Raw genomic sequence first — 13,034 nt, forward strand, 5'->3', positions numbered from 1 at the left:
ATACAATTTGCACTTGTTTTTTGTATTTCAAAACTATAAAAAATAGTTTAAGACACGTTGTTTTTCTAATACCAGGTAACAAGGCACAGAACACGGTCTTGAAACGAAGGCTCTGATCGGCGTCTCATGTAGGGCCCGCTCTCTATTGTAGGGTCCACAACCATGTGATTTGCTGGAACTGTAACCCCCCCTCCATCCACCCTCCTACATTCTCAGTCCCTGCCCCTGCGTGGCCTCAGCTCAAAGTTTCCAGGAAAGGGGCCTAGTGGACCGGCTGTGAGGCCTCTGCAGGGAGACATTGGCTCATTGAGAAAAAACAAAAACACACAAGGGGCGGCAGGAAGACTGTTCGCATGTTACATAACTGTGCTACATGTCAGGACGATGTACAGAAAACATGCCTTATTTTCCATTTTTCCATCGGATCTAAAACACTTTTAAGATGTTAAGGATTAAATGTAAGGGGGGGCGGGGTGGATCGCTCCAGCCACAGAAGTCTCGGTTCCGTGGACATACCAGCACACGCCTGACAAACATGGACGCCTCATGAATGTAACATCACACCAGAAGGGTTTGGGTCGTGACGTCACTGTCGTGTACAGTAGAGACGACGACATGAGAAAACTCACTGCGAGCGTTTGCTGCTCCGTGGTGGCCATTAAAGGAACTGCATGAATCGGCGGATGACAGCGTTGGTCTATTTGTGGCGTTGGCACGGGTCAGAACCGAAACCCACGAGAGGAGGGGGGCGTTATTAAATATCCTGCGGGGGGCCACATTAGACGGTTGTGAGGGGGTGTCGAACCAAGTCAAAGAAGGCGTGAAGGAAGACTTTATAAGTTAAACAAAAGATAAATAAATTAAAAAAAATGTTGTGAATAAAAATATTTATATTGAATTTCATTTTAAATACCCTATAATAATTATTATATAATAATTGTCCACCCTTTCTCCCCCCCCCATCTACTTCTCCAGGTTTTTAGCATTATTTAAGTATCTTGTTCTGTATGTATGTATCCATTATCATTTTTTTTCTGTTTATATAAAGCGTCTTTGTGAAAAGCACTATAAAAAATGTATTTATTATTATTATTATTTAGCCTTAAAATTATGTTATGTGCAAAACCAGACAAAATGTGAAAAAAAACGAAACAATTTAAAATTGTATTTTCAATTAAAAAAAATAAACCGTGCATTTCAGAAAGATTAGTACATTTTTAAAGTTGCCCCTCATACTTTATGATCTTTAACCAATTTTAAACAAATGAAAGAAAAGTACAGAGAGAGACACGGTGAGTCTTCATTGATAATTACAAACATTTACAATAAATACACATCAGAACATTCAAGCACCTGATAAGAGTCGTCTTTAAATTGTTCAGGACCTTCAGGACTCGAACTCCGGCTGCTGCGGAATCAGAACAGTCATATCGTTCCTTCTCGTGGTCGGGTCCAGACAGGACACGCCGAGGGCGATCAAACACAACCACGACTGCAATAAAAAAAACATTAAATATTCTTGATAGTCACCGTTTTTATTTTTGTTTATTTGTCAGAATGGTACTTACCAAATAGCCCACGAAGCTCAGATAAGCCAGTGAGAAGAACGCTGCCAGCACGTACAGCCACACACTGGCGAACGTCGTCACGTAAGCGACCACAAAGTACATGTTGATGGCGCACACCACCACGATCACTATCCCCCCTCCGATTTTCACCACCCTGTGAAACAAACATCGTGGGAATTAAGCCACGTCTTCTGCCGTAGCATGATCTGTCCGAGACTCACAAGCCGTTAGCAAACTCGTTCATCAGAGCCGGCAAACTAGTGAACGTGAGGATGGGGATGAGAGCGAACGGGAGCTGGAGGAGACAAGAGGATGCGTCACGAGGAGGTCCAAGTTTTACTCACCAACATAGGTGTCAAGAAATAACCTGCATGCTCTGCAACACGTTGAGGAAATCGTTCATTCCCGTCAGATGCTGCACGTCCTGGAACACGGCGACCAGCAGGGTGGGCGTGATGGCAATCGAGCGGGTCAGCAAGACCCGGGCGAACCGCGACCAGCGTAGATTCAAGAAACCCTGACAGAGAAGGAGATGAAGTTGTGTTGATAACACAGTGTGGATGTAACATGAAGCGAGAGCGAGGCGGACCTCCATCACAAACTGGCCCGAGTATGTTCCGGTCATGGTGGAGCTCTGACCCGCAGCCAGGATTCCAATGGCCCAGATGTAAAGCGCGGCGGGGCCGAAGAAACACCCCAAAACCACGCCCTGGTCGAAAACACATAAACGAATCAGAATAAACACAACTAGCCAATGATCAGGTTTCATTTCATTCATTTACGACCAAATCTTTTCAATAAATTTATTTTTAATTAATTATTTTCTCATTATTCTTCCTTCTTTTTGGTAGATCTAATTGTTATGATGTTTTCTTTAAAGATTACAAATAAATACACTAATACAATGATATATTCTTATATTTTTTTAATTCATAATATCATTAATTATTCAACAGCATTTCCTTATATTTTTCCTTAAAATTACAGTTATTTTATCAAAATAATATTGTGAGTTAAATATAAAATAGTCACAGCTTAATTCATTTTTTTGTGTTTTGCAATTAAACGTCCGGCCACTAGATGGCAGCAGTTATTACACTGTCCCCTTTTAAATATACCAATTCTAATTACGTCCTCCAAGACTAAAAGACCAAATAATTCCCACGAGATCCCAGCGATGACTGAGGACGAGAGGATACAGTTGACTCCAGCAGCTTTTAAAGCTGATGTTTGGACATATTTTGGTTTCAAAACAAATGATAGTAGTTACGACTTCGTCAAGAGTCATGTGGTCTGTAAATACTGCATAACCAGAGTAAAGTACTGGACAATACTCCAAATATATCCTTGTTACTACAGTATTTTCAGATAGCAACAGCTCACCCCTTTAAAGATGTCCACCTCAAGTGTCTGGTTGTTTAAAGGAAACAAGTCCATATGAGGAGTTCCGGTGGAATTGCAGACGCTGTACTGGAATGAAAGAAATGAAGAGTGTTCTCCAGAGATGATGCCCGACATTGAGAATTTAAGCCTGGACACTCACCACCTCTGCATTGGTGCGGCCATAGAACGCCTCGGCAAAAACCGCCACCACAAACACGTTGATGAGGAAGGAGAGGAACAAAGCAACGCTGGACTCGAGAAAAAAGTACTTGTTGGCCTCTTTCACCTGTTTCTTGTTCGATCGATCGACATCTCGAGACTGTGAGGAGATTAAAAGGTCACGCCTGAAGGACCAACGCAGGGGGGGTTGAGGAGGACAGAAGTGGATTCAGACCTTGACGAGAGCCGAGTGGAGGTAAATGTTGTGCGGCATGATGACGGCGCCCACGATGCCCACGGCCTGAGTGAGCTGAGCCGGTCCGCAGCCTTCGCAGTACGGGACGAACATCCCGGCCAGGAGCTGGGCCTGGTCTGGACCCACCATGACGTACTGGAAGACAAGCAGGCATTGATAGAGAACCCTGCTACTATTTCCGGGAAAATGATGTCACAACATGATCTGGACCTTGTAATCCATAAATTTGTGTATTCTCGTTTAGACTATTGTAACAGTTTATTTTCGTGTTAATACAAAACTCTGCAGGGAGAATTCTGACCAGCTCTAGTAGAAGAACTCACATTTCCCGGATCCTTAAAACTCTTCACTGGCTGCCAGTTTCTTTCAGGATCATTTTTAAAATTCTGGTTCTTACTTTCAGAGCTATTCATGGTCGGCCTGTTTTTACAGTTTGGTAAATATTACATTTGTTAAACCCCACAAAAATGTGTGATTGTGATGGAGTTTGATGCCCTGATCTACGACAAGAATGTCGCAACATCGTACCTCATATCCAAATGTGATCGCCATGATGGTGATGAGCAACCCAAAAAAAGCCTCCAATTTTCTTAGACCTGCAGCAAACAAACATTGACTTTTAAAGATGGGGGAAAAAATACATATACAGTCGTGAAAAATGTACGATATCAGATCGATTTCTTTATTTTTGTTTTGTATTTGACTTTGTGGTACAAACAAAGATTAATTAATTCGTACAAATATAATAATAAAACAAGAGATTAATTTAAGAGATAATATCAAGACATTTTTCATGTTTTCTTGATGATAACCAAGGTTATTTCATAAATAACTATGATATTGTAGTAAAAAAAACGGTGCTTTTAGTCCATGTTGTCAATTCTTCCTGTTGGTCACATGACACACACACAGGAGTGACGACTAGATTGATAAACCTTGGCTGCTCTAGTCACTTTTTTAACAAGGTTGTATATCATAGAGTAGCTTAAAGGTTTTCGTTTGTTAAAAAGAATGGAAGTACATCAGTGCCATCAGAATATTGAAAGGTTGAATTTATTATTTTCAAATATTTAAGGTTGAATTAATTTCATTTTTTCAATATTTGTTATATTTTAATTTCAATTATTCAATATTTGTTATATTTTAATTTCAATTATTCAATATTTTTTAATTCGTAGAGTTTTAAATTCAATATTAAACTATAACAAATATTGAATATTTGAAATTATTTCAACCTTTCACTCTCTCACCTAATAGATTTCATAATTATTGAATATGTAAGGAGCTCCAACTCTTTTTGAACCACCTGTTTGTTATGTGAAATGAAACAACCTCTAGTTAATCATTATTTGACCAAAGGATAAACTCGCAAAGTCAGCAAAAAGTGCTTGTAAAACGTACTGGAACAAGCTTTAAAAGTTTTTACGTGAGCCAATTAATTTCTCAATGGAAGATTATTTCTTTAACTGGGCGTCAAATCTTCTACGAACATGACAATGAAACTCTACATACCATATTTATCCAAAAAAAGGAAGAAGAATGTGTCCACGATAGTGATGAGCACGCCGCCCCACAATGGTATCCTGCAAATAAAAACATTTTAATGCCAGAAGATAGTTTCGGTCTGGAAAAAAATAAACAACTCAATCTTGACCTGCCAGAAGAGAGAAGACTGAATGCAATCGCGCAGCCAATGACCTCCTGCATGTCTGAACCGATGATGGCCAACTCCACCATGATCCACAGGATGACACGAGGAACCTGGGAATTAAAATCGACAAGATGTGATGAAGTCCATGATGAATAACATGCTATACATTGAAAATGTATGGATGAAAAAAATGGGATTTAATATTTTTTTATTTTTATGTTTAGTTTCTTGTAGATTTGTTGTGTTTGCGATCAGTATGTCAGATGCTCACAGTATGATATTGTCGATGACAGACTTCGGCCAAATGAAAGCCGGTGACCACGCCGAGACGAGCCGCCAGTCTCTGCAGCAGCAGACCTATGATCGTGGCCCCCAGGAGGACCCAGAGGAGCTGCAGACGAGAATGTGATGGAATAAATGATGAGGAATCAATGATTTCTACTCAATTTCTATTTTTTAACATAGGCTTTTTGGCATTAAATCAAACAACTTGTGAACATCTAAAATACAAAAACACACTAAAACCAACATCCTCATTCTTGTCATTGCTGTGGAAACAAAGTACATTCTCACGATTTTTAAACGCATTTCTCTTCTTGCCAGAAAATCCATTTCATACACATCCATTACAAATCCATTCTTCAACTGAACCTGACTTTTAGATGTTGCCAAAAGTAATTTAATCTCCAATGTGTCTTCCTGACGGTCAATACTTTTGCCTCCAAGACCAGGTTTAGACACAGAAACCTAAATGTGAAATATTATCCTCCGGGATATTTTCAATTACTTCACACACATCCTGTCAATATTTGACCATTTCAGCACAATATGTGAGCGAGATCTAGATACATGTGGCAGCTCTACAATTCCTCCAACATGGTTGATCTGATGACAGTATTTTTTAATAATGTTCCCTCCAGATACAGGAAGCAGTGTATGATTGTTGCCATTCCTTTTGAATACATTTTTTTCCCATGTTCCATTACACAGTGCGTCGTCTTTCACTTTGTTTTTATCGATTTCGCACTGGGTACAAAGTCTCAAACCTGAACGTGTTGTCATGGTATATATCACATATAAATGACATACCTTAAAGCCAGCTTTGGCTCCGGATTGCAGGTCGGATTCAATGTTACCTGGATCCAGGTACGCGATGCTCATCAGAAATCCCGGCCCGGTGAACGCCCAAAGTTTTCGGAAACTAAAACATCTCTGAGGAAAAATAAGGATGGACATGGTACGGAATATCGTATAAGAAGCGAGATCGGGGAAAATTTACCTCGTCGTCCTCCTCCGGCACGTGTATCCGTTGGTCGAAGTAAGAACCGGAATTCCCGTCATCGTCCGTCTGATGCTTGTGAAAAACCCCCGATTGTGTGGTGTTTATCACCGACTTTCCTCCTTCGCTTATATCGCAGTCTGACATTTGAAACAGCAACGAGGCAACAACTAGAACCACACATGTTCAAGGACTGAAATTACTATAAAAAAGTGAAACAAAATATATGTACCTTCTGTTTTTATTAAATTCTGATTGGTGGGCACGGCCGGCGGAAGCGAGGAGATACTGATGTCCTCAGGAGGGTTTGTACCTTGAAACAAAGACCTTGTTTGTTTTGGATTTCAGATTATAAAGGACACGGAAACACGAGAAAAATAAACTATTATGAAGTGTTGACAAGCACTTGACTTATAAATGTACATTCTCTGCATGTGAATAAATATTAACTAGAGTCAGCATACAACGTGTTTCAGATTTTTTAAATATATATTTAACATAGATTATTATAGTATTATGATGTTCTTATAGATATTTATACACTTAATACATGTCGACCCCCCCATTGCTAAAATAATCTTTATTAATCCCATAATCTTAACATATTTTAGCCCCAATCCAACCTTAAAGTAAAACAAACATTGTGAATGTTTTTTAAGCTTTAAAAGAAAAATCAAAACAAGTTACTAACGTAACAATCATTTTATTTTACCTCCGGATATTAACTCTTGCGAAACCTAAACGAGTAAATAATCCACTAAATGACTCACCTGAGCGGAAGAAGCGAAACATCTCGAGAAAGTTACAGAATTCCTTCAAACTTCTTCTGCAACACGAGCTTCAATTCCAGGTGTGTTCGCTAGCATCGTAGTTCTAAGACGTGAACGTGTGAAGTTGGAATAAACATCGTCGCATCGTCCTTTCAGATTTATGACAAGAGGGAGGAGAAACTGAACACAAACTTTTCACGACCTGTTGGGGTTGTTTCTGTCACGTGACCCGGACTACGGCTACCTGCGGTGTTCTTTTTGGTCCCATAAACAAATGATGTCAATAAAAAAAAAACTTGCACTATTTTTTTTAGAAACAAATCAACATTATGTTTATTCACAATTATTTGAAACCGATTTAGTTTTTTGGATAATTTGAATTAAATGAAAAAGGCAAATTGACCCGTTTTCTATGGCAGGATTAAAAGAAAGTAAAACGATACACGCATTGAACAGCAGAGGGCGCTGTATAGAAAAGTTGATGGGGAAAAGCAAGCTAAACGAGTAATTTCTCTCTATTGTCCTTGATATCAGAGACGTCCGATTATCGGTATTTACGAGATTAATATATCTTTTTAAAAATGTGTTGTTCATTACAAGTTACTCTTAAGGAACTATTCCAATAAATTTAGAATTGATTTCCCAGAAAATTCAAAGTTGAATTGTGATTTAACTAATTCTCAATAACTAGAGGTCAATTCTCAATTAAGTTGAGTTAAGTTAAGGAGACTTTCTTGCATTTAGCAAAAGGTTTTTCTCCTTTTAAATTATTGTTAAAAGATAATTCAACTGCTGCTTTGGAGTGTATTGTCTATGTCTTGGTTTTCATTGCCATTTTTTTTATTGCTCATGAGATACAGTAACACACATGTATTTTTCCTCCTTGTTTTTCTTATTTTATTTAGTTTTTACTCTTCATTTCGGCTATACATTTACTATTATTTGTATAAATTTTTCATTTTATCTCGTTCTTTTGTTGATTGAACTCCATTATTAATATTATTACAATGTATAGGCACTGTTTCAAATATCTACAATGTTAATTGTTTGTTCTTTTTAATTGGGCAAATAAAAAGTCAAAAGGTTTTTCTTTTACATAAGATCTAATTTTGTATTTGTATTTACACAACATAATACGAGTCCATGATCTTTCAATAGATCACTACAGTACATGATTCTCTTTCAGATGAGTTTTAAGTAGTACATTTACTTCACATTTGTTTACAAGGGATAGCACGCTAACTCAGAAATGATGAAAACATACATTTGAATTTCAAAACGGCTAGAGGTTAAACCTTGGACCACATTGTAGGGGCTGAACTACCATACAGTAGCGAACCAGAGGAGGCAACAATTAATGTTGTTTTAAAATTTGATTTCAAAATCAAAACAAGGTTATTCTCTAGAATATTAGGTAAATATAGAGAACATCAAAACATAAGATCCCCCTTACATTCTAAAACTATGTTCTGCATTCCAACTCCAAAATGAATTTAATTCAATTTAATTTAAAGTGTCAAATTACAAGTTAATACACTTAAGATAACACCATAAGTGAAAAGAAAACCAACCCATCAAATCACAATGAGGACAGTGAGGAGGAAAAACTTCCATTTAACGTGCAGAAACTTCAAGCAGAACCAGACTTGATACAGTATCGAAAAAAAAGAACCTCTCAATGTATTGGGGGTATGTATATTTTGATATCTGAAATGTAAGATTGTATTTGAAAAGGGTTATAAGAATAATTATAAATGCAAGAAATTATCATCAAAATGACTGACTGTGAAGTTTTCTGACGTTAATGTTAAGTAGTATGTTTGACGTGTTTGTCAGTGATGGATGAGGGTGAAGGCTCAGCTGTGGGGCTTGTGGTTCACCACTGATCTATTTTAAGAGACTGAAAAAGAGCATCTTGGCTCTACTTAAAATATATTATAAATATTTTCAAAAGAGCAGCATTGCCAGAGAGATGTAGCAGTAGAATAATTCAAAATTTAGTGGTACTAAAATACAGATTAGTACTTAAATCACCTTAACCTTGGAAACATAAAAAAGAGGAAATGTTTGGTGTTAATTGTAGCTGGGAAAGAAACACAACCTTCTTCTTGGGAAGGATTTCAGTCAGTTTAGAAACTGTCAAGTGGATTATTTTCTGTATATATGATTCAAATATGTTCATACTACTGATGCTCTTTGTTATATCCTGAATTATTCGTTCTTTTGTTAAATGCTACCCTTATAAAAAACGCATAATAATATATAGATAAGGCCTCAAAAAACGTTTGATCCCATTTAGAAAACAGACTAATAATGTAATTTAAACGTGTATTTAATGATCTTGACGGATGCTCTCGGTGAGGCCTGTTCTGCGGGCCGTTATTTTCTCATCCTGACCGAGGATGACTCCACTGCAGTGCTCGCTTCTTCTCTGCCGGAGGAAAGTCGCAGGTGTGGCCGAGGGGGGCGGCGTCCTCGGTGATGGACGGCTCCCGCGGGCCAATGGGAAGCCGCCGCGGGAACTGTCACGTCACACCATCGACGTGCGGACCAATGGCGTCGCGGCAGAAGAAGACGGAGAGGCTGCGCCGTATAAATAGGCCAGTTCACCCGCAGAACCGCCATCATCTCTTACATCGACAAAGGAAACGTCGGACTGTAAGACTCAGTTGCAAAGAAACCTCCTCAGCCGTCGACTCCAAATCTAACGGTCATAAAATGGTAAGATGTATATATATTCATATTTAGAATCGAGCACTAAGGAGTTTTTAAAAAAAAAACAGGGATGAATTTCGCGAGTGACCTTTTAAAAAAAACCCGACGCGGCATCATCAGTTAAAGATCGAGCGTCAAAAAGAGGTTTATATAGGGGGAGGGCTTCGGAGTCTGCAGCCTTGCATGGATGACGAAGGTGTGGGCCTTGTTCTGAGGAGCACCATCACCGTCTGCGGGGAGGAGGATGTGTCTGATGGATACAAAGGATTCATTAATAATCCATGATTTTTAATTATTTTTTTTACAAACCGTGTATCATTACAGCGTTAATAGATAAAATCAAATGTAGGCCAATTACAACCAGACAAGGTGTATTTTGTCGCATCGTTAATCCGGGTCTAATCTCGTGACGTCAGAGGCTCGTCAGACGACTGACCTTTTTTTTTTTAAAACCCCTGCTCAGACATATAAGGCCTGTCGTGTTTTTCTTGCCTTATTAAATATTAATGCATTTTTTTTTGTGCTCCCACAGCGCGAGTGCATCTCAGTACACGTCGGCCAGGCCGGTGTCCAGATCGGCAATGCCTGCTGGGAACTCTACTGCCTGGAGCATGGGATCCAGCCGGACGGTCAGATGCCCAGCGACAAGACCATCGGAGGAGGAGACGACTCCTTCAACACCTTCTTCAGCGAGACCGGGGCAGGGAAGCATGTGCCCAGAGCCGTCTTCGTGGATCTGGAGCCAACCGTCATTGGTAAATGTCATTTATGAGAGATTTAAATAAAGATTTTGTCAAAAATAAAGAGTACTTATACCATGACTGTTCCACAAATACTCATTGTTTTCATTTTATAACCTCCACAGATGAGGTTCGCACCGGCACATACCGTCAGCTGTTCCACCCTGAGCAGCTAATCACCGGGAAGGAAGACGCCGCCAACAACTACGCCCGAGGACACTACACCATCGGCAAAGAGCTCATCGATCAGGTGCTCGACAGGATCCGCAAACTGGTGAGTGAAAGAGTCAGGGGTCTCCTACAGATTTAGGAATCAATAAGTCACACAAATTTGGATTTTACCCTTTGTAAAACTGCCTATATTTCATCTAATACAAGCCACGCCCACTATTACTAAAGTATCTGTCAACAATCAATAAAATATCTTCAAAACAATAAACACATATACCTGAAAATGTTTTAATTTAATGTAATGTATTAATATATATCAATAGCATATATTTATTGTACATATGTAAGGGGTGTGTATTGGCAAGAATCTTATCACGATACACGGTCAACAATATACTGTGATACTGTTGGAACGAGGTGGTATTTGTAGTGTTGTCAAAGTACGTGACTCTCATAGTTAACAGAAAAATGAAGCTTAAGAAAAAAACTTATCTTGACCAAGTCGTAAACGATTGGTTTCACAATCAAAGATGGGTCCAATCGTCAACTGTATCCTCTCATCCTCAGTAATCTTGCGAGATTCCATTGTTCCTTTAGCTGCCGAGGACATATAACTGCTTCCATCTAGTGGCAGGAAATTTACTTGCAACACAAAAAGGAACAAACATTGTTAAATCTACCCAGTATCAAAAAAGAAAAATGGCATTATATCTATATATTCAATATTTCCTGACCTTTAAATATCATTTCATCATCTCGCCCTCAGGCTGACCAGTGCACAGGACTCCAGGGCTTCCTGGTCTTCCACAGCTTCGGAGGAGGCACCGGTTCTGGTTTCACCTCCCTGCTGATGGAGCGTCTGTCCGTGGACTACGGCAAGAAGTCTAAGCTGGAGTTCTCCATCTACCCAGCTCCCCAGGTGTCCACCGCCGTGGTGGAGCCCTACAACTCCATCCTGACCACCCACACCACCCTGGAGCACTCCGACTGTGCCTTCATGGTTGACAACGAGGCCATCTACGACATCTGCCGCAGGAACCTGGACATCGAGCGTCCCACGTACACCAACCTGAACAGGCTGATCAGCCAGATCGTGTCCTCCATCACCGCTTCCCTTCGCTTCGACGGCGCCCTCAACGTGGATCTGACCGAGTTCCAGACCAACTTGGTGCCGTACCCCCGAATCCACTTCCCCTTGGCCACCTACGCCCCGGTCATCTCTGCGGAGAAGGCCTACCACGAGCAGCTGTCGGTGGCCGAGATCACCAACGCCTGCTTCGAGCCGGCCAATCAGATGGTGAAGTGCGACCCTCGCCACGGCAAGTACATGGCCTGCTGCCTGCTGTTCCGTGGCGACGTGGTGCCCAAAGACGTGAACGCCGCCATCGCCACCATCAAGACCAAGCGTACCATCCAGTTCGTGGACTGGTGTCCCACCGGTTTCAAGGTGGGCATCAACTACCAGCCCCCCACCGTGGTTCCCGGTGGAGACCTGGCCAAGGTCCAGAGGGCCGTGTGCATGCTGAGCAACACCACTGCTATCGCAGAGGCCTGGGCTCGACTTGACCACAAGTTCGACCTGATGTACGCCAAGAGGGCCTTCGTCCACTGGTACGTTGGCGAGGGCATGGAGGAGGGAGAGTTCTCTGAGGCCAGAGAGGACATGGCTGCCCTGGAGAAGGATTATGAAGAGGTGGGAGTCGACTCGGCTGACGGCGAAGGGGAGGAAGGAGAGGAATATTAAAAATAAAATGTGGTAAACAACAAGGCACTGGATAATATCCAAGATGTCTGAAATAAACGATGAGAATCAAAAGCTGTCTTTTCTCTAATTATTTGTGTTGAAAACCCCTGAGTTATGATCATAAACTCAGGTTCTATGAATTGGTGCGAAGCCCCCTAACCGCTTCGCCTTGGGTTTCAACCAATAGCGAAGTGGTTAGAGGGCGGAGCACCAAATGACGTAGAACTTACATTTCTTCTATCATTGATTTTATATGAACACACAAACACACACACACTGTCTTCCACTTGATTTATTTAACAATGAATATACTTTATGGCGTTTGAATTGATAATTCATCTTATTTAGCTTCCTTTTTAAATGCACTTATGGGTGTGTTTTCTAGCTGCACTGCTTAACTAGTGTAGCTTAAAGAAAAAGTTAAAGCGAAAAAGACTGAAGTATACCTGCAACTCTACATGTTGTTATAAAGCAAATGCTTTGAAATTAAACCTTGCTTAGTGGCAACACCGTCAGACAATAGTTTTTAACAACAGATATATACAGTACATTATAAATAAACGGATAGAAACTACATGGTGCAATACCTCAAGACGCC

The 13,034-nt window shown here is 40.3% G+C and overlaps 2 protein-coding genes across 3 annotated transcripts; one reads left to right on the forward strand and one right to left on the reverse strand.

Moving 5' to 3' along the window:
* Positions 1-1,286: 1,286 nt before the first annotated feature.
* LOC148059522 (natural resistance-associated macrophage protein 2-like) lies at positions 1,287-7,271 on the reverse strand. 2 transcript variants are annotated; one of them, XM_087781474.1, is made up of 16 exons: positions 7,067-7,271; positions 6,529-6,609; positions 6,297-6,436; positions 6,107-6,229; positions 5,289-5,408; positions 5,021-5,127; positions 4,879-4,949; positions 3,895-3,962; positions 3,346-3,501; positions 3,112-3,270; positions 2,952-3,038; positions 2,158-2,277; positions 1,936-2,085; positions 1,790-1,863; positions 1,569-1,722; positions 1,287-1,492 (listed from the first exon to the last, which is right to left on the reverse strand). In XM_087781474.1, exons 1-16 carry the CDS (start codon positions 7,086-7,088, stop codon positions 1,388-1,390), a joined length of 1,737 nt encoding a protein of 578 aa, XP_087637600.1. In that variant the 5' UTR covers positions 7,089-7,271; the 3' UTR covers positions 1,287-1,387. The 2 variants fall into 2 exon arrangements, with proteins under 2 accessions (XP_087637600.1, XP_087637598.1); XM_087781472.1 differs by having other exon boundaries at positions 6,297-6,466.
* A 2,419-nt stretch (positions 7,272-9,690) lies between these two features.
* Positions 9,691-12,508, forward strand: LOC148059523 (tubulin alpha-1B chain-like). The gene is made up of 4 exons (XM_087781976.1): positions 9,691-9,787; positions 10,314-10,536; positions 10,647-10,795; positions 11,459-12,508. The coding sequence occupies exons 1-4, from the start codon at positions 9,785-9,787 to the stop codon at positions 12,434-12,436; spliced, it is 1,353 nt and encodes a 450-aa protein (XP_087638102.1). The 5' UTR covers positions 9,691-9,784; the 3' UTR covers positions 12,437-12,508.
* The last annotated feature ends 526 nt before the right edge of the window (positions 12,509-13,034 follow it).

This window comes from Callionymus lyra, chromosome 19 (assembly GCF_982586985.1).
Source record: "Callionymus lyra chromosome 19, fCalLyr1.hap1.1, whole genome shotgun sequence".
Classification (NCBI taxonomy): Eukaryota; Metazoa; Chordata; class Actinopteri; order Syngnathiformes; family Callionymidae; genus Callionymus; species Callionymus lyra.

Coding starts and splice junctions, on each gene's coding strand:
- LOC148059522 (XM_087781472.1), bottom strand. CDS start 7,088: ATGTTTCGCTTCTTCCGCTCAG. Junction 6,467..6,528: donor GAATTTAATAAAAACAGAAG/GTACATATATTT, acceptor GTGTGGTTCTAG/TTGTTGCCTCGTTGCTGTTT. Junction 3,271..3,345: donor TCCACTCGGCTCTCGTCAAG/GTCTGAATCCAC, acceptor ATCTCCTCACAG/TCTCGAGATGTCGATCGATC.
- LOC148059523 (XM_087781976.1), top strand. Junction 10,537..10,646: donor TCTGGAGCCAACCGTCATTG/GTAAATGTCATT, acceptor TAACCTCCACAG/ATGAGGTTCGCACCGGCACA. Junction 10,796..11,458: donor TCGACAGGATCCGCAAACTG/GTGAGTGAAAGA, acceptor TCTCGCCCTCAG/GCTGACCAGTGCACAGGACT.